This window comes from Trachinotus anak, unplaced genomic scaffold (genome assembly GCF_046630095.1).
Source record: "Trachinotus anak isolate AG129_WGS33_773 ecotype Australia unplaced genomic scaffold, CSIRO_AGI_Tana_v1 ptg000012l, whole genome shotgun sequence".
Classification (NCBI taxonomy): Eukaryota; Metazoa; Chordata; class Actinopteri; order Carangiformes; family Carangidae; genus Trachinotus; species Trachinotus anak.
The window spans coordinates 22,818,876-22,840,363 of NW_027273863.1; the positions used below are offsets into that span (position 1 = coordinate 22,818,876).

The following is a 21,488-nucleotide window of genomic DNA, read 5'->3' on the forward strand; positions in this document are numbered from 1 at the left end:
CAACACACACAAATTAGTCAATACAACAAACTTTATTTGCACACTTGACTGTGTACATGTATAAAATACATCAAGACACTTAACCAATGTTTCCATCCCTCATTCAAAGAGTTTAACAAGGCTGGTTCAAAAAAAAAAAAAAAAAACTACAGTGGTGTCACTAAACAAGCAGCAAAACAAATGAACAGAAACAGTTATTCAGATAGAGCTAAATAAGTTTAGATAAATTGGCAGGATTAAATGAACATTATTATTTTAAGGAAAGTGGGTAATAGAAATCAGAAGTACAGAGTCTGTCTAGTGGTGCAGGGTGAATATAGTCGCAGAGGATCTTTGGAAGCACATCACTGTAGGAGTTTATTTATCTTTACTAATATGAAAAAACTGCATCGTTGTTGCTGGGTGAAAACATTAAAACTCTACTGGTTCAACTGAAGGGATTTTTTTATATTCTACAGTGTGTTGGTGAAACTTTTCATGGCTGTCGAGGGACGAGCGAGGCATTTTACTTAGGTGGTAAAAACTTGGCATATTTAAAGATGTGAGGTTTGCATCCAACAACAGATGAGTTAATAAAACACTGCAGTTAACCTGGCTAGCTTGAGTTGTTTGTATCCTCTACAGACAGACAGTACAGTATATGGTGTTTAAGTAACAACAGTACATTATAAATATACATGTTTTAAAAACAAAGACGATGGTAGGAGAAGTGGAAAAAAACCGTATGAGACAAAAAAGAAATACTCAAGCACCGATGCCTTTTAATGATTGGCTTGGTTTGGTCAGTGAGACGGACCCCACTGTCTAAGGTATGAGTATAAATAGTGAAAGAGGTTGAGGGTGGGGGGAGTATTACAGGGCGCTCTGAAGCTCAGGCTCAGGTAGAGGAAGTGTAGCCCTTACAGCCTGATGCCCGTCCCCTCCTCCTCACAGCTCGTCTCCAGTGTGACCGTGCTTGAAGGCGTCGCCCGTCAGCTTCTCCTGCGCCTCCTTCATGCTGGACACAACTGAGGGAGGGAAAGAAAGATCATGGTCATCAGCTGCTTGTAAGGGACTTTACATACAGTCCATCCCATAAGGGTTCAGTTACACTTTTTTGGTTCTCCGGGCTCTGAGCTCCAGCACATCCAATTTGAAATGAAATAATGGATACTTCATTTAGATTGAGGGGGAGTAAAGAGGTGACCGTGCAGGTGAAGAAGATCATGATGGGATATATCAAAAGGTAGTTGGGTCCACAAAGCAGGCGAGCAGGGGAAAACTAGGAAACTGTAAACGAGCCGGTGAACAGGAGCTCGAGTCTCGCGGGTGAGCAGAAAATCATTTGCGTGGTGAAGAAAAGCCCCTTCGTGACCGCACAGTGGGTCAAGAATACTCTGCAGGATGTTTCCTCGTCTACGATCAAGAGGAGACTTCATGACCGTAACCTCACAGAATTCACCACAAGATGCATACCTTTGATAAACCTCAAAAAAAAAAAAAAAAAAGAAAGAAAGAAAAAGGCCAGGCTGCAGAGAGCTGGAACAAACTTCGATGGAATGATGAAGCAAAAATCAACCTCCATCAAAATGATGCAAAGAGGGAAGTATGGAGAGGAAAATGGAGCAGCTCATGACCCAGAGTCGCCTCCTGATATGTGCCCGTTGTTGCCTGAGCATGTATGGCCACCAGGGGAACTGACACTGTGGCATTTACAGAGGATTTCACTGCTGATGGAAGCACAGGAGGATTCTGTGGCTCAGATTGAGTAAAATCAACACTCATTGGAAGACATTTCATCATCAGCAGGGCGACAATCCTAAACATATCACCGACACAACCAAAGAGCTTTTGGGGGTGAAGTCAGTCATCTGATCTGAATCAGCTTTATTCCACTCACTGAGGACCAGACTAAGGCAGAGAGCATCACCAGGGAAGATGCAACGTGCTCGCTGAGTCTGAGTCCAAGACTGAAGGCACTCAGAGACCGCAAAGGATTTTCCAAAATATATTAAATAATATAATTTAGTTTGACTTAATGTGTGTCTGTCCAATTACTTTTGAACCCCTTAACTTTGGGCACTCATTGAACTCTTTCAGTAAACTCAAATTAAAGCTGCGACTTAGCACTTTGATAAATAATTATATTTAATAATAATATTTAATCCCAGCTATTATTCTGGAGAGGCCAGCAGCTGTAATGACATAATATTTTCCCCGAGTAAATGAGAGTTATTTGAATTGTTACCGTGCTCTGCGTTGCTGTAGAAGTACTTGTAGTTTGGATTCCCGTTCTTGTTGGTGATTTCAGGATGGACTTCGCCGCTGGGGTCTGTGCAGGGAATAAGAAGAGTCAAATAAAAGGGTTGTTTAGTTTAAATTAAAATCCAAACAACAAAGGGCTGTAACTAACCATTGCTTTCATTATGATGAATTAGTTGTTTGGTTCAAATAATATAAAATCTATGGAAACACCACTGTATTTAAGCTAAGAAATAAATTAAAATAAGCCAAACGTCCATGTAGCCTTATTCAAATGTACTGTTTGGTCAGACCCACAGTCCAAAATGTTGATGGATTTTAATACGGGTATCTTCTGACTCATTTATTGATTGTTTTGTCTGTAGAATAGTAAATTAAATGTCCACCGCAGTTTCCCAGGCTTCAAGTTGTCTTATTTCATCAGTCCAACAATCCAAAACCCAAAGAAATTCAATTTACAATTCTAGAAAACAGAGAAAAGCTGCAAATATTCACATCTGTGAGGCAGGTACCAGTGAATCTTTGGCATTTTTGCTTAGAAAATGCAACATCGTGGCATTTCCCCGTGTAAATCAAGCTTTATCAGCCAACGCATGTTATTCAGGAAGGCCGGCTGTGCAATCAGTCTCTCCAAAGGAATCCTAATATGTGTTTACATGCAGGGTGACTCAACCCCCTCCGTACCAAGGAAAAGAATCCGAGGAATGTATCCACCATCAGGGCTGAAGGCTTCATCCTTGGGCTCCTCCTCGTCCTGTTCAAAGCAGAGATGACTGATAATGAACACATCTCGAACGTGAGACACATATTAACACTGGCTCCCGGCACAATCAGAGCTCCCGCACTGTTCACAGCATTTCAGTCAAGACCGTTTTTATACAACACAAACACATAACAATAATTTAAAACATGGAGCCTCTTGGTAACTATACATTGAGTGAATTTCATCATACAGTGAACCTACACACACACTGCATACAGTTTATTCAGCGGGTCTGAGTGTGAATCCAATGTTTGAATGTTTCAGTGAAAAATACTCATGTACAGGTGCAAGTAAAAAAACCACACACACAACAAAGAAGACAACTGTCATCTGTCAAAGAAATGTAACCCTGACGTGAGCATTTCCTTACCTCCAGGTTGATCATAACAAAGTTGTGTGCAAGTTCAGAGATTTCCTTGGACTCAGCAAACTTGGGCTTCAGTGCTGATGTGAAAAGAAAACCACATTTATTCATTATCTTCTCGTCTTTTCAACCTGGGACAAATAATAGAGAATAGCTCCACAGTGCAGCTCTGGCCCTGCATCTTTAAAATGAAGCCTGCTCCAGACAAAAGCTGCTTCAGTCATTATGACTTTAAACACACATATAAAAACTTTGAGGTCATTACAGTTCAACTGGAGCAGCAGACCTTTAATTATCCTCAGGTGTCTCCAAATTCACACAGGAGAAACGTACGAGTGGTAGTTAAATTTATCAGCAACTATTTTCATAATCATATAACCACTTCGGTCATTTTTCCAAGCAAAGGTGCAAAATATTTGCTGATTCCAGCTCATCAGATGTGAGGATTAGCTGCTTTTCTTTGTTGTATTTGACAGTAAACAAAACCAGACATCTGCAGACGTCACCTCAGGGTGTGTTAAGATTGTATTGAGGATTTTTCACATATTTTCTGACACTTTATAAACAAAATGAATAATCGAGAAAATAACCTGCAGATTAATTCATAATGAATCATTAGTTGCAGCCCAAGTTTCCCCTTGAAGATGTCATCCTAAATATATATATATACAGTTGTATGAAAAAGTTTGGGCACCCCTCTAAGATTTCATGATAATTTGCTCTAACTTTATAAAAGAAGATCACAGCAACAAGATTTGATTTCCTACAGAGATGTAGACATTTAAGTGTTTTCCAGACCAAAATTCTCAGAGTAGCATTACATAGTTTTATTATGATAAATTAAAATGTAAAAAATGGTATGTGCAAAAGTTTAGGCACCCTTCTAATCACATTGATTTCAAGACCTGTAGGGATTTATAGCTGACAGGTTGCAGCACAGAATTGCTTTGACCAGCTTGTGAGACCTTCAATTACAAAGACAGGTGGAACCAATCATGAAAAAGGCTATTTAACAGAGGCAATTGCTGGTTGTGCTTGTCCTAGGTTCTTTTTGAGAGTGTGGCAACATGGAGGCATCGAAACAACTCTCCACTGACCAAAAAACTAAGATAATTCATTATCATGAATTAGGAGAAGGGTACAAGAAATTATCAAGAAGGTTTGGACTGTGTCTCCACAGTCAGAAATGTGGTGCAGAAATGGAAGGCCACAAGAACAGTCCTTGTGAAAGAAAGATGTGGTAGGCCAAAAAAAATACTGGAAAGGCACAGGCGAAGGATGGTTAGAATGGTCACAGACAAGCCACAGACTACCTCCAGAGAACTACAAGAACATCTGGCTACTGATGGTGTAGTTGTTCATCGTTCCACAATCCAGCGTACTTTGCACCAGGAAAAGCTCTTTGGAAGGCTGATGCGCAAAAAGCCTTTCCTGAGTGTTCATCACAAGAAGAGTCGCATGAGGTATGCAAAAGCACATCTGGACAAGCCAGAAGCATTTTGGAAAAAAATACTGTGGTCAGATGAGACTAAGAGAGAGTTATTTGGTCAGAACAAAAGGAGGTATGCATGGCGAAAAAAACACACTGAATTCCATGAGAAGAACTTATTGCCTACTGTGAAATTTGGTAGAGGGTCCATCATGTTATGGGGCTGTGTGGCTAGCACAGGGACTGGAAACCTTGTTAAAGTTGAGGGCCACATGAATTCCTCTCAGTATCAGCAGATTCTTGACAAGAATGTTCAAGAATCTGTCACAAAGTTGAAGCTACGCCGGGGTTGGATCTTTCAGCAGGACAATGATCCTAAGCACTGTTCAAAATCCACCAAGGAATTCATGCAGAAGCACAAGTACAATCTTCTGGAATGTTTCTGTTTCCATAAAGTATAACATATGTTAAAATAAAGTTGCTGCTTCAAAAGCTCAACAAGTAACAAACTGATGCAATGATTTTCCTAAGGGGTGCCCAAACTTTTTCATACAACTGTATGTATATATATATATATATATATATATATATATATATATATATATATATATATATATATATATATATATATATATATATATATATATATATATATATATATATATATATATATATATATATATATTCAGATATTAAAGTTTCATGTTTGGCATTTTTGCTTAAAAATGATTTAAACTATCAACCAATTATCCAAAGTCTGGATGAATAATTTCCCGTATTTCATTTCAGCTGAATTTGAGGAACACTTCTGCCCTTTGACCTGCTTTATTTCCATAACATTACCGGCTTCACCGGTCTGTTTAAGTGACGGCTTTTGGTCATTCACACATTACTGTTCACTGTGCAGCGGCTTTATTTAGAAAGTGTCATTGGAAAATCCTAACGAGAGCTTTTTTGTAGTAGAATGAAGGGAACATTGTTTTACCTTTGCAGGCTCCACACCAGGTCTTGTGGATGATCACCATGATCGGCAGCCCGCTGTCAACACACACACATGGAAAAAGTATAAACTGTGTGTGCTTGTCAGGCCCGCAACACACTAAATAAAAATATACACTCTGAAATGTGTTATACTTAAAAAACATTCAGTCAGAACGACTAATATCAACTTGTGAGGTCTGGTCACTGTGGATGTTGGGACTCAGGTCGGCTGTAGTTCTGCAGCCGTGAGTGTCTGTGATATTTCAGCTCTCGGTGTGAACCCACCTGGCCTCAGCTTCTTTCTTGCCGTCGTCCAGTGTCCTCCAGTGGATGTTATCTCCAAACCCTGCAGGGGGAACGAATTAATGAGCGCACCAGCTTTGTGTAACAGGTATTATATTTCTACAGCAGGGTGGGTCTGCCCTAAATACAGCATCAGCAGAGAGAAGCGTCAGGAAACCATAGTAAATAACAACTGAATGAGCAGTAATTCAATATCCAGCTGCAGGGGAACATCGACTTGATTAGCTTGTATCTTTAAATGCTAGCAGCAGGACAGATAATCAACACAGCAGTTAACTATATTGTGATGCAGATTCTCTTGTTAAACTGAAGAGAAAGATGAATCTTTCATTTCCTCTTTTGTGCTTTCTGGTGGTTCAGCTTTTTCTGTTTCACATTTGAATGATGTTTCCGTGTAAATGATTCTCTGTCTGTTAATCAGTGCTTTGTGCAATGTGATGTTACACAGTCAGCAGCTGCACAACATCTGGCTTTTAACATAAGTCACATTTCAGTACTTGTAATATATGGTTTTTACATAGGTGTCAATCATCATCAGGTATTTTTAAGCTTGAAGTGTGTAACACTGAGCATCAAAAGAAACTTTTCTTCTACTGTTTGGACTCATTATCTCGCAGCAGGTAACTACATACAGCTCTGCTTCCTGTAGCGCAGTATTGTGCCAGCACCACCTTTGTACAGAGGAGGTTTTAGGTCATCAACATAGGTTGGGTCACCAGTCAGACATGTTTGCATCTACTTTGAAGGTTTCATTTACTTCTGTTGGTGTGGGAAAGCTGTAACCCATTTCTTTGTACCATTAAAGGTAACTCACTAGACTTGAACTGCTAAAATTTAAAAAATCAAATATCCAAAATAGTCAGATGCTCTAAAAGTGGGGCACTAGAAGTGGGACTTTTAGATGTTCTTCAGAAAGTGTCTTCAAATGGATATATAACCCAATAAAGTCACTACATCACTGTATTTTCCTTTCGAATGGAGTCAGAGCACAGGAATTACACTTGTCATTGTGAATTACAACTGTACCTGCACTTTTATTCATATATGTATGTTTTATTCAACTATGAATGAATATATTTATTTGACTATCAAATCTTGAGTAGTTCTGGCATTAAAAAAAAAAAAAAAAGTTATATATTTTCTTCATGGAAACCATTAACAGTAAACTCAAAGGATGTTGTGTCTGCAGGGAAATGAAATAATGCAAATGAAGAATCATGCGTGGCTGTGATCCACCTGTCCGGGACCTGCGGGAACACCACCAATGACCCAGCTCTGAAGCTACACTCTCATCTCCTGCTCCACTTCACAAATGGAGCCCGGATGTGAACTCACCTCTGCTGCTGGACGCCTCCACAACGTCCTGAAGGCACGTCAGGGACAACAAGACGTGCAGGGACGAAAATAAAGCGAGGTTCACTAGAGATGTTTGCATTTTGTTTGGCCTCTTCCTCACAGCAGCGGGTGTGCAGGTAATGGCAGTGACTGTTCGCGAAGCAGTGACCCGGACGTGCAACCGCTACATTTCACAATAAAAGTCTGTTCAGTAAAGTTGAGAAATGTGTGTGCGGGTATGATAAGCGGGCTCCTCCCCCAGTGGTGGTTCTTTTTCCGGGGTGTTCACATGACATCACATCCACACAACCGCATGCTCCTACCTGCAGCTTCAACTAGTCAAGTTAGACGACGGTATGTTTAAGTGAGACCGGAAACTTGTGCGAAAACAAAAGTTTAAAAGCCACAAAGTCGAGGGCCCTAAAAAGCCTGAAATTACACGTTTGGTTTTACCCACAAACTTTAAATTTCACATTAAAAACACGTGGCTGTTGGCTGTATAAATAATTTGACAAACTTTTTTATAACCCTGATAAATTTGGCTTTCCACTTTTGCCTTGTGTTCAGGCTGTAATTATCTCACATGACCTAAAATGTTCTATATTGTCTTTTAACCTCATTGCAATAGCAGTTTATTGTTTATTATGTGAAATAATCGATGTATTAAGAGGAAGAAATACGTGTGAGTTAGTGCAAAGAGTGCTGGAATAAATTAGAGCTTAAATAGTCCAATAATCAATTAGAGTGACAGACAGATAACTACTATAACTAACTATTTTAATAATCGATTAATTGTTTCAGTCATTTGTATATAGGTATAGGTATTTCACGCATGAAATCCCACTTAAATATCTATGAATGTGTGTATATCGTGTTCTCCGTAGGTTAAGTCAAACTTGGTGGTTTTATTGTGAAAACCAGAAGCGGAAGTGTGTTTTATTGCTGCGGGTTTAAACTGCGCAGCCTCAGGCTCATTAGCAGCGTGAACGTTTCAACGGGCTGTCAGTGAACTCCTTTTCAAAGGTGACAAAAACAACGATAACACCGGCGATAATAATCTTATCTCGTGTTAAACATCTGAGTCTATTTGTTTCGTCGTTTGATTTGAAGTTGACGTTAGCAGTTTGCCTAGCCTTGCTGTTCCTGTTTCGTTAGCCACCATGCTAATATTAGCGGAATTAGCATCCTAGCTAGTTAGCGTCCCAACCCGTTACATTTATGTTAAACTTAAATGTCATTTTTAAGGCCGGCTCTAGACACTTTTCCTCTCCGTCTTTACTTCACCTGGTTCGGTGTTGTTAGTGTAGCTTGTGTATAACTGTCGGCTGAGGTGTCAGCAGTCTGCTAGCGGTGCTAATGCGAGGAAATGAGGATTATTGTACCTGTGATTGCTCAACTCTTGCTGTCTTCATTGCATTACAACAAGCCGTCACATGTGCTCCCTTAAACCCGGCTGTGGAAACCTGTGTTATCTGTGATCTGTAGCCATTTGCGCTGAAAAAATAATGTTAAAGTTGTGTTTTTTTTAATTTCCTAACAGAACACTATGAATCAAGAGAAGCTCGCCAAACTTCAGGCACAAGTCCGGATAGGAGGAAAGGTACAGTCTACTACCCTTATTTTTATTTATTTATTTATTGTCTTTTTTGTTTTATGGCTCTTTTATTTAATTCCTAAAGCAATAGACACGAGTGGCCCCAAAAGCCTCAGGTTTACTGTGTGTCCCTTGGGTTTGAACAATTTTTGGAAGGATCCTACACCAGAATGTAGTTATAAGACCTTAACATTGTTAAGTTAACTTAGTTTGAAAAAAGTCCAATCCATCCAAGATCTACTTAAAGCTTTTTCTCCTGAGCTTTCGACAGTTGGTACACGACACCTGCTCATTTGTCACAGAAGTGAATCAGTTGAATCAGTGGCTGTTATGGTTTCATGTATTTTTATTTTGTAACTCATTTCATTGATCAGGACCATGTGATGCATTTGATAGCATAAGACGAAGCGAGTAAGTGGATTTGTAACTCTATTCCCAAGGTCAAGTATGTCCTGCCAATCTTTATTTGTGTTTATAATTTAATGATAATAATTGGGATAGCACAAAAATAATATGGGCAAGTGTTAAAATCAGAATGGGCTCTCAGTTTTTCCCTGTCGTTGCCTCAGTCGTTGCTCGTTTTAAGGAGTGTGATGGCATCCAGCATCTGCCAGGTCTTTTCTCCTGACCTCAGCATTCCCTTTATAGGGTGGGGGCGGGGGCCCCTGGCCTCTTCATCTGCGGCCTCTGTAGCTTTGTTCCAGCTTATTGTGAGGTCTTCAGCCGCCCACTAGGTGGCATTATTTGTTGTTTTTCCTATCACAAAGGCTTCGTGCCAGATCACACCATTCTGTCATTCTCAAATACATTTTTCTTTTTCTGTATTTTACTAGAAGAAGCAAGAAGATCCCACACTCTGCCGATCACGTGTCAGAACGAGAGTAACTTATCAGGCAGGAGTTCTTGACATTGAGCATTTGTCTATGATCTTTGTTTGAGTCACCATTTGAGTGATGAGATCCCTGGTTCAAACATCTGGATCAGTTAAAAACGAACAACGAACAAAAAAAGAAAAAAGTTGGTTGATGGCTTTGACTTGCTACATTCTTGTTTTCAAACTAGTGGATAGGGAAATAAAGTGTCTAAACAAATTAAAGCAAGAGCTCTTTTTCTTTTCACTTTCTTTTCCTCCCTTTTAACTTTTAGTCTTGTTTCTAAACATGTGACCACGATGACACTATTTTAAAACTTTATATACTCTAACAACGCAGTGTGACTGGGACCTTTCAGGGGAATCAGTTCCCTTTCTTGTGGACTGCTGCATCAGGAGCACAGCTTTTTACTGTGTTAGGTTATCTCTGTGCTTTTAATTAATGGAGACTGATGAGCTTTAAAAAACTGGACAAATGAAGCATCTGTACAGTATCTTTGATTGTGATGTCACTTCTTGAATAAAATCTTCTAAATATTTCAAATCTTTTTCTTAAGTCAAATTGCTGAGGGTAAAATGACTCTGAGAAATTGAGTCGTTGATCATTTAGAATACAGATCGTATTGATTTCTTCTGTTTGTAACTGCTTCACCACAGTCTAGAAATGAGTAAATGATCCCAAAAAAGTGTCCCACATAGATTAAAAAAAAAAAGTCTGACACCATGGTATTAAACTGCCATGTTACTTCATTCAGTTCACCCTTTTTTGGCATCCACACCTGTTCTCTCCTCAGGGAACGGCCCGCAGGAAGAAAAAGGTTGTTCACAAAACGGCAACAGCTGACGACAAAAAACTCCAGGGCTCGCTGAAGAAACTGGCCGTGAACAACATCGCAGGGATCGAAGAGGTGAGGCACCTCCGACAAGATTAAAAGGGAAACTGATGTCATTGCTGTCCTGTGTGTTTTTTTTTTTTTGTTTTTTTTTTTTTTGTTTCTTTCTTTCTTTCTTTTCCCTGAGACTCCAGAATCTTTTATCAATGTCGTGTCATAGGAAAGACAAAAGACAGGGAGAGCCTAACTAAAGCGCTCACCAATCATGTCACCATCTAGATTATTTTTAGATTGCTTTGATCCAACAAGTTGCCACACAGAGTGTCAGATAAATAAAATCTCAATGTTGAAGCTTTATGCACAGAATTCCTTCAGTCTCATTCATTCATTCATGCATTCATTCATTCATGCATTCATGCCGTGGCTCAATTCACCTGTTGAATCTTCCAGGGAATTTTTTTCTCAGGGAACTTTTTTTGTGAACCAAGGGTCTGAGGAGGGTGTCATATGCTGTTAAGCCATTTTTCTCCCCCCACTTCCCTCTCAGGTGAACATGATAAAAGACGATGGGACGGTGATCCACTTCAACAACCCCAAAGTGCAGGCTTCTCTGTCTGCCAACACCTTCGCCATCACGGGCCACGCCGAGACCAAGCAGCTGACAGAGATGCTGCCAGGCATCCTGAGCCAGCTGGGAGCCGACAGCCTCAGCAGCCTGCGCAAGCTGGCCGAACAGTTCCCACGGCAATGTGAGAGCACACACACACACACACACACACACACACACACACACACACACACACACACACACACACACACACACACACACACACACACACACACGTAAACACTCAGTGTCAGGGTATCAGCCTGAATATGACAATATTTTTTTTTCCCCCTGGAAATTAGTTTTGAACAAGTTGGGGGTCATCTTATGTTCGAGGACGAGATCAGTGTAACACAATCTTCTACAGAGAGTGTTGAATTGTGGGTAATTTTTAGCCTCTCTGTAGCGAGTCGTTCAGAGTCAGTCCGCCCTTAAGAATGCTGTGTTAGTTCATTTTCGCCTGCAGGGGTTTCTGACGGCTGGTGTAACGTGTTCTGCTGCCGTGGAGGGAGGAAATTCATCACCAGTGAAAACAAGTTCACAGCGTCAGCAGCGTCTTTAATGCAGAAATGACCCTGGGAGAAAATCTCTCAAACAGCCAAGACTTAGATCTGTGACAGATGATGATGAGCTCAAACACACAAAAATGCAAATTGTCAGAGAAAATAATGTGAACAGCTCCGAAGCGTGTGGGTATGAAAGCTGTACAGATGTGGGGTTTTTACAAATTCTTCTGTGTCAAGTTTCACTTCACAATGATTGATTATATTAGTAGGAATAATATGTGCTATAATTCTTGGCCTTGTTTGTTTCCTGTCACACTTCAACTGGTACGACCATGAAAACCGTATTAAACTGTCTTTAAAAGTCTTAAATTCAATATGGTGAACGTTGCAGAAACCCTGTGGTTGATCTTTCCTAAAACAGAAACGCAGTCAAAAACAGTGCCCTGAACATGTCGGTGTACCTGCGCAGACTTGTGTGACGGCTGTGAACAGCAGTATTTTGTTTGTGTTGAATCACTGCAGAACTGGAGGTTAAATCTGTGAATGTGACCTAGAGAAACTGGTTGTGGCTGCGAGGTAAACGTAAGAGGAGCAAGGGGCGTGATGAAAGAGTGAAAACGGCAGCACGGAGATTGTGGAGATTGAGAGACAGACTGACAGGTGCAGGTCTTCTAGTCCAAGTCCACACTGAGGATCAGGACTCGGCTTGAAGTGGTTGGCCTCATGTAGGCAACACAAATAATTATCTGATGTAATATTGTGTAGAGTAAAAACCAAAATCAGGTTCATTTAGGAGCTGTTGTTCATACCACGTTCTTTTTCTTTCTTTTTTTCTGATTTCAGATGCTCTTTTTTTTTTTTTTTCATTTTACTGAGCACTTTAAGAACCTCACATCGTGAAGAGCAGCGCCTCTTTGTTTTTTACAAATGTGTCTGTTTCAGTGGCCAGGTTTTTATCAAAGGGTTTTAGCAGAATAAGAAACAGATCATTGACATCTTGACACAGTTTGGGGTCAGGAAATTTAATCCACACGAGAAAGCAACAATTTTAAAAGGAAGAATTTGATGGAAACAGAAGAACATTAACATAAGTTTACAGTAACTATCAAAGAATTTATTTTTGCCAATTTCCAGCTCAACTTTTGATTCACTTATGTTTTTTCTTTACATGTTTTGCAGCGATGGACATGAAAGCAGTGAAGGAGGAAAACGCAGAAGAGGAGGACGACGATGTACCAGGTACAGATGTGATAATTACTGCGTTAATGTTCATTATGGTTTTCAGGCTTCTCGATAAACAGTCCTTCTTTGTAGAAATCATCTTTGCTGATCTTCTGATATTAGTTTCCTAAATGATACACTACATCTGTTCGAGGTGGTGTTACCATTTTGTCGGCTAAGAAAAGGACTTTGGAGTTTGTCTGCTTCACTGTTATCAAATGGTTTTATTACAACTGTTCAGCAGGAAGATGTTCAGGAAAAAAATGAAATCAGCATCTTTCACTAATTGTGAGCGTCTTGTTTATCAGATAATGTGGCGACTGCTTTCAGAACAAACCCTGACGTACTTTGTTGTTCCTCTGTCTCACAGATCTCGTGGAGAACTTTGATGAAGCCTCAAAGAACGAAGCAAACTGATGAATCCTTCTCTTTCCTCCGTCAACCGTTCTATTTTTTACCTCCTGCGGACTCACAAAGGGCATTTCCTCTTGTGGGGAAACGGTTGTTAAAGGTGCAATGCATCATCTCCGGAGACGTGAACCACTTTGGTTCAGCCTGCCACTACAGCACGACGACGTCGACAACAACAACAACAACAACAACATGCAGATACAGTAGGTTTTGATTTCAGTAGGCGGTGATGCTGCAGACACACCGAGAAACGAGGATCTGTACGACTCTCTGCACCCAAAGGACTCAAACTTCTAAAGAAATACGATTTCTACATGGTTGAACATGGCTAGTATTTAAAAGATTGTTTATTAAATTACAATTAAGTGAATGAATAATTCATTTTACATATAGTGGTGATAATGAATTTAATAAAACATTTTTGGTCTATTGGTGGTCCTCTTTATTATTTGACATTTTTAGATTTGTTTTGGTTGTTGGAACAAAAGCGGCGAGGGAATCCAAAAAGCTTAAACAAGCAGCAGCATCGTATTTTCCTGCTTTGATGAGCAGTTCTGAAGCAGTGGCCAAAGCCTTCACATGTGAAGTATTTATTGATGCTCATTTTATAAAAAGCATGAACAGTTAAGCCACACAGTGCGCCTCTTGCTTTACACTTGCCTGGATTCATAGATATCTGAGCTGTTGTGTAGCACAGTAGTCCGGGGGGTAAATCGTGTACCACTTTGATATATCTGCCCATTGGTCACACTGCAGTAGTTGGGTTGAATTGATTAGAATCAAACAACATCATTCAACATCTATGGAAGACGTTACGACAAAAAAGTAGCAACAGAACAATATAAAATGACTGCAATACAAAGGCTGCACACTTCAAGTACGAAGGAAATATCAGCAAAATATACTTAGTGTTAAAGAATTATATAAAATATTTGATCAATATTATCATTATTAGTTGCATTTGAATGATGTATCTGGTTGAAATGGAGCTGATTTAATGACTATATTGTATTATTTTGCTGTTAACTTGAACTTTTATACTTTTGAGTGGTTGGATCTATCTCCAGCCAACGCACAAAGCCAACAGTAGCTCCAGCTGTCACATGGATGGAGTATGAAGCTCAGCATTTCCCTCCTTAATGCTCTGGAGTTCAAGTATGAAGAAGCAGAAAATGGGATAAACAGAATTTATCTTTCATCTTTGTTTTTCATCATTTATCAGGTAAAAAATCCCAGATGTTGCTGTTAAAACCCCACAAAGGCACTTTAGTTATCAAATAGATGAATTATGAATCAAAAATAAACATTTCTGTCAAACCAGAACTAGGTCTGTGCATGAGGAGGGGTTAACTGAGTTTGGGTGGCTTTTACACATCACTACACCCCCGCCAACGCTGTCACAACTCGTTTCATTGATCATCTGTGACGTTGCACTGCTGCATCGTGCACCTGATCAATGGGCCGCCGCTGTCCTCCCCTGTAGTGGCAGCAGAGGTCCGACAAGGTTACCGGGGATGAATGTGCCATTTTGGATCCAGGGGTGTCATGTCGTGAGCGGGATGGAGCCGCGGAGCCGCCCCGGGGCTCATCACACCACCTCCACCGGCCAGGCTTGAGCCAAAATGTCCCCGTCTCTGCTGCTGCTGCTGCGGCTGCTGCGGCTGGACCACAGCGCAGGAGCTGGATGGAGCCGAGCGTCTCCACTGCGTCAAGTTAGACAGGAAGAGCTGAATCAAAACAGGAAACGCCGTGTTGGCCCCTTGAAAATAAAAGCTCATAAATCGCAGCAGTTTGATTTGGTCCAGTTTTGATGCAAACAACCAAATTGACTTGATAAATTCTTAATGTGTGTGCAAACATGTCTCCTTATTTTGAGAACATTAGCAGAATGGCAACATGACTACAAATGACTTGTCTTGGATAAAAACAAGTGGTAGACACAGAACAAATAAGGAAACTGATGCAGGACAATCTCAACAAACATTTCAAAAGCTGTGAAATCAGACTCTAGACTTTGCCACCAGCTCTATTTACAGCAACATACAATATTCAATAGATACTGTTTTCAAAGGTAATTTGTACTTCTGACATTTTAAATAATGACTTTTGCATAAATTCCACATCTTTTGTTTTGTTACGAGGCTATTTGTGTAATCTTAAGAAAAAATTGAAAACAGTTCCCGTTTGACAATATTATTTGATATGGATCATTTAATTTTGCAGTGTGGCATTGATTTCAACATATAGTGTTGTGATGCTGATACCTGTGGTGTGATGTAGTATATAATAAAAAAAAAAAGAAGTCATTTAATAATTGTTTGCTTGTAGAATCTGTACATAGTTATGTGAGCGTGCGTATAGTTTTGCTTTTGGTAGTTAAAGGCATGTTTAATGTGAGGAAGGGGCCTTACGAGGTGTTCAAGTGAGGCAAACCTGCGGACACCTCTAACTACAGGTTGCAGCTCGATACACCTGTTGCTGATGAGTTTATTGCCGCTGAAAAATTAAAATGATCCGAGCATGAAGGACACTGAGGGGCTATTGTACCCTGGAGAGGGCTGAGCTGAAACCTGTCTGTGATCCTGTTTGATTATTAAAATAAATAAAAAGAACTACCGCACTGATATGTGGTGATACAGGCGTGATGATCATTTCTGTGCTGAGTACAGGTTCGTTTTATTTTGAAATCTATAACCGGAAGTTGCAGATGGACAGTGGCTACCTTGGCGCTGCTCTTTATTTTTCCCGGTATTAAAGCTTAGGGGAGGCACAGCTACGGTCGATCACAGGCTGAACTCTCCGACCTGTGCTGTCGGAGTCGGCCGGGCAGCGGTGGGTCTACACGGGGACACTCACCAAGAGCCTCCAGAGGGGACTGGTATGACGGATACTAACCGAGGGGCTCCGCCGGACTGTGCGTAAAGATGAGGATTCCTCCGGTGAGTGGCTGGATTTGTTTTCATGATATTTCTCAGCGATGCAAACGGCGGGTATGGACTCAGCCGAAGTCGCCGTGGATGGGGCTGTTGTGGTGTTTTCGTTTCGCTAGCTAAAGAGGTGAGGAGCGCCGAGGAGCTGGCGGTTACTCTTTATTTTACGGCAATTACACGACGCGTTAACGGCTCTCCTCGGCATTACAAGCCGTAACTAAACAGCCGCTGAAAGGCTAGCAGGAATTACTCTCAGTGAATATCAGAGAGACGGACCGACTTTTCCAAATCTCCTGTTGACCGTTAAAAACCGCCAGTTGGACACAAAGCCCAGCGAGTCGGTGACGCTGTGAGTGCCCGTCAGAGCGGCGGGTCGCTGCCGTCACTCGGCGCACGACTGCCCGCTGAACCGTCGGGGGCTAACATTAGCTTACTCCTGACACAGCCCGCTGCTATTCGGCGGCATTAAGCGGTGTGTAATCGTTAAAAAATTCACCGTAGTGTTCAGTGGACTTGGTGATAAATGTTTGAAAAACTTACTCTCGGCCTTTCGCTGATGTGGTGTGGACGTTGAATTCAGCTAGCAGCCCTGCTAATACAACTATCCAAGTTCTGCTGCAAACAAAACCTCAGCTGTAGAGGGTTTTTTTTTTTTTTTTAATTTGCAGCTGTTCCGTTTTATTTAACCCACTGCATTTAATTTCACAGTAGTTCTTGAGTAGTCTACCTGTGAGTAATGTTTACCATCTGAGGCTGTGTTTGGCCTGTAGGCAGCAGCCACAGTGCCACTTATGGTTGCATAATCCAAGCTAATGGTCATCTATCAGCTCTTCAGAGTTGGTCTGGTGAGGCTTGTTGGTGCCAGGTCTTTTGCATTTGCCTCATCATTTGGGTCTGCAGGCCTGAGTCAAGCTCTGGAGGTGGATTTATAAAGAAGTGGGGCCCATCCCAGTGCCAAGTTGGATAGTCATCATCAGTAAGATATTAAAAATGAATTTGTTGTTGAAGGGAAGGCCAGATCAGATAATATTAAAGTAGAGCTGAAGCTCTTAGTTGATTGATTGATTAGTTCATTGCCAGAAAAATAATCTGCAGCTATTTCGATGATTTATTAATCATTTTAGTCTCCCTTCATGCAGTAAATTCTGCACAATCCCAGTTTCCAGGTTCTCAAATGACAGTGTCTGCTTATCTTTATCATATATCATGGTAAACCAAATATCGTTTTGGATTTAAGGTCAGACAAATTAAGACATTTGAAGATGTCACCTTGGCTGCAAAGTTGGGTCTGTTTTTTCACTGGCAGCCTGATATTAAAGTGCATTTCCCCTTAAATCTGTGTAACATTCAGGTTTACGCTTTATAACGCTCATTATTATCTTGTCTGATCCTGTTTGGCGTTTTTTCAATCTGGACCGGCTCATTATCCATGATCCATGAAAGATTTTTACTCATAGAAAGAGAGGATGATATCCCACTCTATCTTCAAGTGGTGCTGAAACCCAGGGGGTTGATTGAGTAGACCGATCCAACAGGCTTCCATGTGTGCAGAGACTCCCCAGATGTAGGTTACTGTATGCTTTCAGAAAGTATTACAAGTCTCTCCCTGATGGCAGCCTGGCGGTCTGTCTCTTTTTCTGTCTTGTGGTGGTTAAATGTAGATCAAAACATAAAGGAGAAAGGAAGCTCATAATAGCTTTTGACACTCGCTGTGAAGCAGAGCAGCTCTTTGTAAGAGAAGGACAGCTACTCTCTTCTTTACCTTTCCTTCTTCAAACCTCAATGGATTTACCTCTCCAACCTCTCCTGTCAAAGAAATTATCTTCTCAGAAATTCTGAGGAAGTGTGACCTTTTGGAGGATACAGACCTGTGGCATGTTTTTCTTTTATATGTTCTTCTTTCATCTCTTTTATCTCTAGCAGATCTGGGAAATTTTAATGCAACAAAAACCTGCAGGAGGAGGGAGGAGAGCTCCCAGTGCACTCCCAGTCAGGGCGTTAAACGTTACATAAAGATGTGTCACTCAGTCATGCGATCATGTTGTTAAAAAGTGATGTCAGTCCATTCTTAAAGAGAGGAAGCGATCATTTGAGGTTTCCTGTGCTCACCCTGTGCAGACGGCGTCTGGAGCACGGCCGTGTTGCGTATTGATCTAAAGACACTGTTTATCAGGATGTGAGCTTGCAGCCATGGGAAGTTTGTAGCACCAGGAAAAAAGGAACAGTACAGATACTTGGTGTAGAGCCTTGAGTTCTTGAAGAACTATGTACAAGTTGCACAACCCTGCTCACTTTCACAAAGGGATTTTTCCTCAAGTCTAAAATCCCCAGTTCAGATAAGATGTCACAAAGTAGTGAAAAATTCCAATTATGATTTCTCAAGAGCCCAAGGTGACATGTTCCAGTGCCCTGTTTTATTCAACAAAGAGTCCAAAATAGAGCTGCAAGTAATGGTTATTTTCATTATTGGTGAATCTGCTGATTATTTTTCTAGATTGATTGTTTAGTTTCTAAAAATGTTTTTTTTAAAAAGGAAAAAATGTTAATTAGCTTTAATAAGCTAAATATTAATAGATACAATATTTTTGCTTTAAAAAAATGACTGAAACTGTTGTCAAAATAGATGAGATAGAACAGATATTTCACTTTATCAGCAAATCGTTTCAGGTCTATTTTGAATTTAGGTGATTTATTGATTGTCAGAAACTTCATCTGCAAATATTTTGATAATCAATGAATAATTAGTCATATTTTAAAGCAAAAATTCCAAACATTCTGTAGTTTAAGCTTGAGGATTTTTCCTTATTTTCTTTGTCGAATATGAGAGTAAATCGATATCCCACAAAAAAGGACATTAAAGACATCACAGTGGGCTTGGAGAAATTGTAAGTTTGGAATTTTACTTTTTTTTTTTTTTTTTACATTTTAACAGTAATGAATAATTGAGAAAATAATCGGCAGATTATTTCAGCGTACTTTTGTCAAAACTGTCTACCTGTAAGCAGATGTGTACTACAATACACTAAGAAAAATAACTTGGAACTGCTACCTCCTTTCCTATCCCACTGGCTGAAGTCAGTATTTATATAAAACTGTAATGAACCAATTCTTAGCAAAAAGAAGAACCAAGGCACTTTCAATGAAGACACTAAAACTTTCAGTCAAGTATAAGAATCATTCTCAAGCGCAGGCTTGAATGACGCAAATCAATGTGTTGTAATATAATGAGTATAGTGATGTCAAATACCGTCCCTCTACAAATCAGCCAATAACAGGCCTCCAAACATTATGCGTCAGGGCCTCATCATCCCATTCATCATGATTTAATGCAAAGCTTGTCATGATTAATCCTCCTGACAGACTCCTCATCCTCCTCATCACTCACTGTAACATTTATCCCTCAATACATTAAAGCGCACAACAAATAAGCTCATGATAAGATGTATGTAAACATGACACAAATACCAACTTAAGCTGGCAACATTAGAAATGTTATCTGAGAATTTTAAGCCTGAATAGGTTAAAAAAGGTTAGATCTTCAGTTTTAACTGATGATCAACTGCAGAGTTCTTTCCAAAATTATGTTCAGTTTTTTACGAATTAAATTTAATTCCTGAGCATTGGATCAGTATGTGACCACATGATTTGAACTCAACTACAAAGTCACATGTATATGCAGTTTGCATATAAACAAAATGTATTAGAACTGTAACTAACGATTATTTTAATTATCAGGTCATCTATTAATTAAGTTCTCGATTAAGTGAATTATTGTTGGTCTATAAAATGTCCTGAAATCTTGAAAATAGACCGTCACAATTTCCCAGAATTTCAATTCATGTCTTGTTTTGTCCCAACAAAACTGTCCAGACCCCAAAGAAATGTAATTTAGTTTCATATTAAACAGAGAAAAGCAGCAAATCCTCACATCTGAGGAGCTGCGCACCAAATGTTTGGCATTTTTTATTTTCATAATTAAGCTGCAATGATTAGATCAACAGAAAAATAATCAACAAGATTTTGTTGCTTTTTTTGTCATCTATCAGCAAACTGAACATCTTTGGACATCTGAAGACGGCGCCTTAGACTCTGGGAAGCTGTGATTGTAATCTTTCACTATTTTCTGACATTTAATAGACCAAACAATTAATTGAGTCATTGAAAATAAAATTTGCAGATTAATCAATAAGGAAAATAATCACGAGTTGCAGCCCTGATTCTCAACTCTGTCAGCTTGTTTGTTTTAGTTTATATAATCATATATTTCCAAAACATGTTGTGTCATTGGTGACTGTGTGGTTTCTGTTTCCATATGTGTAAATGCAGACATCAGCTGGTGACTCCTGGGCATTTCGTGAGCTCCCTTAAATACTAAAGTCTCAGTACTTAGGAAGGTTTATGCAGGACATTTATAATGTGAAGAAGAAATCTAATGTCATTCTTAAAAATTTAGACTTAATAAAAACCAAATTCTTACTACTAGATGGCTTCATGCACATTGAAATAGATTTCTTTTTTAATCACAGATTTTGACTTGTTATAGCAAAAAAAAAAAAAAAAACAGAATGCAGGTGGTCTTTAAGGGCCCATGCCAATGAGTCAGTGTGTTAATAATTGATTTCCTTATTGTTCTCAGGTAATTGAGAAATCATTTTATCTGTAAAATGTCAGTAACAGTAAGTGATGCCTGTTAGAACCCAGGGGACTTCAACTGTTTTGTCCAACCAACAGTCTAAAACTCAAGTCTCATGTGACAACAAAGAACCTTAAATCCTAGTGTGAAGCTCGGACCAGTAAATGTTTGGTATTTTTGCTACTTTTTGTCATTCGACTAATCGATTGTTGAATGATAATTGCAGCTACAGTGCACTTAAATGCTGTAATTTCCTTATTAAGCATATTAGATCTGTCATTTTCTTGCTGTGACATATCAAAATGTACAGTGTGAAAAGGACCTACAGCCAAAACCTGGTAGATCAGCACCATCCTAATGCAGGAAGTGGACCTCAGGAAATAATGATAAGAAATAAAAGGGAAAAGGAAACCAGAAACAATAGTCTTGAAGGAAAACATCCTCAAATGGACTAGAGACACTCAAC

General features: G+C 39.8%; 3 protein-coding genes and 1 long non-coding RNA gene across 8 annotated transcripts in view; 2 read left to right on the forward strand and 2 right to left on the reverse strand.

Annotated features, from left to right (window-relative positions):
- Positions 1-13: 13 nt before the first annotated feature.
- txndc12 (thioredoxin domain containing 12 (endoplasmic reticulum)) lies at positions 14-7,604 on the reverse strand. The gene is made up of 7 exons (XM_071491913.1): positions 7,417-7,604; positions 6,064-6,124; positions 5,783-5,835; positions 3,375-3,448; positions 2,926-2,995; positions 2,228-2,311; positions 14-1,007 (listed from the first exon to the last, which is right to left on the reverse strand). The coding sequence occupies exons 1-7, from the start codon at positions 7,514-7,516 to the stop codon at positions 928-930; spliced, it is 522 nt and encodes a 173-aa protein (XP_071348014.1). The 5' UTR covers positions 7,517-7,604; the 3' UTR covers positions 14-927.
- Positions 7,605-8,315: 711 nt separating this feature from the next.
- Positions 8,316-13,888, forward strand: LOC139629353 (transcription factor BTF3 homolog 4-like). Of its 2 annotated transcripts, none has more exons than XM_071491915.1 (6): positions 8,316-8,439; positions 8,957-9,016; positions 10,676-10,789; positions 11,262-11,463; positions 13,004-13,066; positions 13,419-13,888. In XM_071491915.1, exons 2-6 carry the CDS (start codon positions 8,963-8,965, stop codon positions 13,463-13,465), a joined length of 480 nt encoding a protein of 159 aa, XP_071348016.1. In that variant the 5' UTR covers positions 8,316-8,439; positions 8,957-8,962; the 3' UTR covers positions 13,466-13,888. The 2 variants fall into 2 exon arrangements, with proteins under 2 accessions (XP_071348016.1, XP_071348017.1); XM_071491916.1 differs by having other exon boundaries at positions 8,327-8,439; positions 13,007-13,066.
- On the reverse strand, positions 13,683-17,375 carry LOC139629354 (uncharacterized). Its single transcript, XR_011692949.1, has 2 exons — positions 16,930-17,375; positions 13,683-15,186 (listed from the first exon to the last, which is right to left on the reverse strand). It is a non-coding gene; the product is annotated as an uncharacterized lncRNA (long non-coding RNA).
- The window catches only part of zfyve9a (zinc finger, FYVE domain containing 9a), a 32,276-nt gene continuing 26,964 nt past the window's right edge, over positions 16,177-21,488 (forward strand). For 2 of the 4 annotated variants that reach the window (XM_071491904.1, XM_071491908.1), the window contains exon 1: positions 16,178-16,398. The gene's annotated coding sequence lies outside the window, so the exon portion shown is untranslated. Of the gene's footprint in view, positions 16,399-21,488 lie in introns of all 4 variants that reach the window. The other 2 variants (XM_071491907.1, XM_071491906.1) reach the window with 2 other exon arrangements.

Excerpts from the sequence above, each read along its gene's own strand:
- txndc12 (XM_071491913.1), bottom strand. The coding sequence starts at position 7,516 with ATGCAAACATCTCTAGTGAACCTCGCTTTATTTTCGTCCCTGCACGTC. Across the intron at positions 5,836-6,063 it reads AAGAAAGAAGCTGAGGCCAG|CGGGCTGCCGATCATGGTGA; the intron begins GTGGGTTCACAC and ends GTGTGTTGACAG. Across the intron at positions 2,996-3,374 it reads TTGTTATGATCAACCTGGAG|GACGAGGAGGAGCCCAAGGA; the intron begins GTAAGGAAATGC and ends TGCTTTGAACAG.
- LOC139629353 (XM_071491915.1), top strand. The coding sequence starts at position 8,963 with ATGAATCAAGAGAAGCTCGCCAAACTTCAGGCACAAGTCCGGATAGGA. Across the intron at positions 9,017-10,675 it reads AAGTCCGGATAGGAGGAAAG|GGAACGGCCCGCAGGAAGAA; the intron begins GTACAGTCTACT and ends TTCTCTCCTCAG. Across the intron at positions 13,067-13,418 it reads GGAGGACGACGATGTACCAG|ATCTCGTGGAGAACTTTGAT; the intron begins GTACAGATGTGA and ends TCTGTCTCACAG.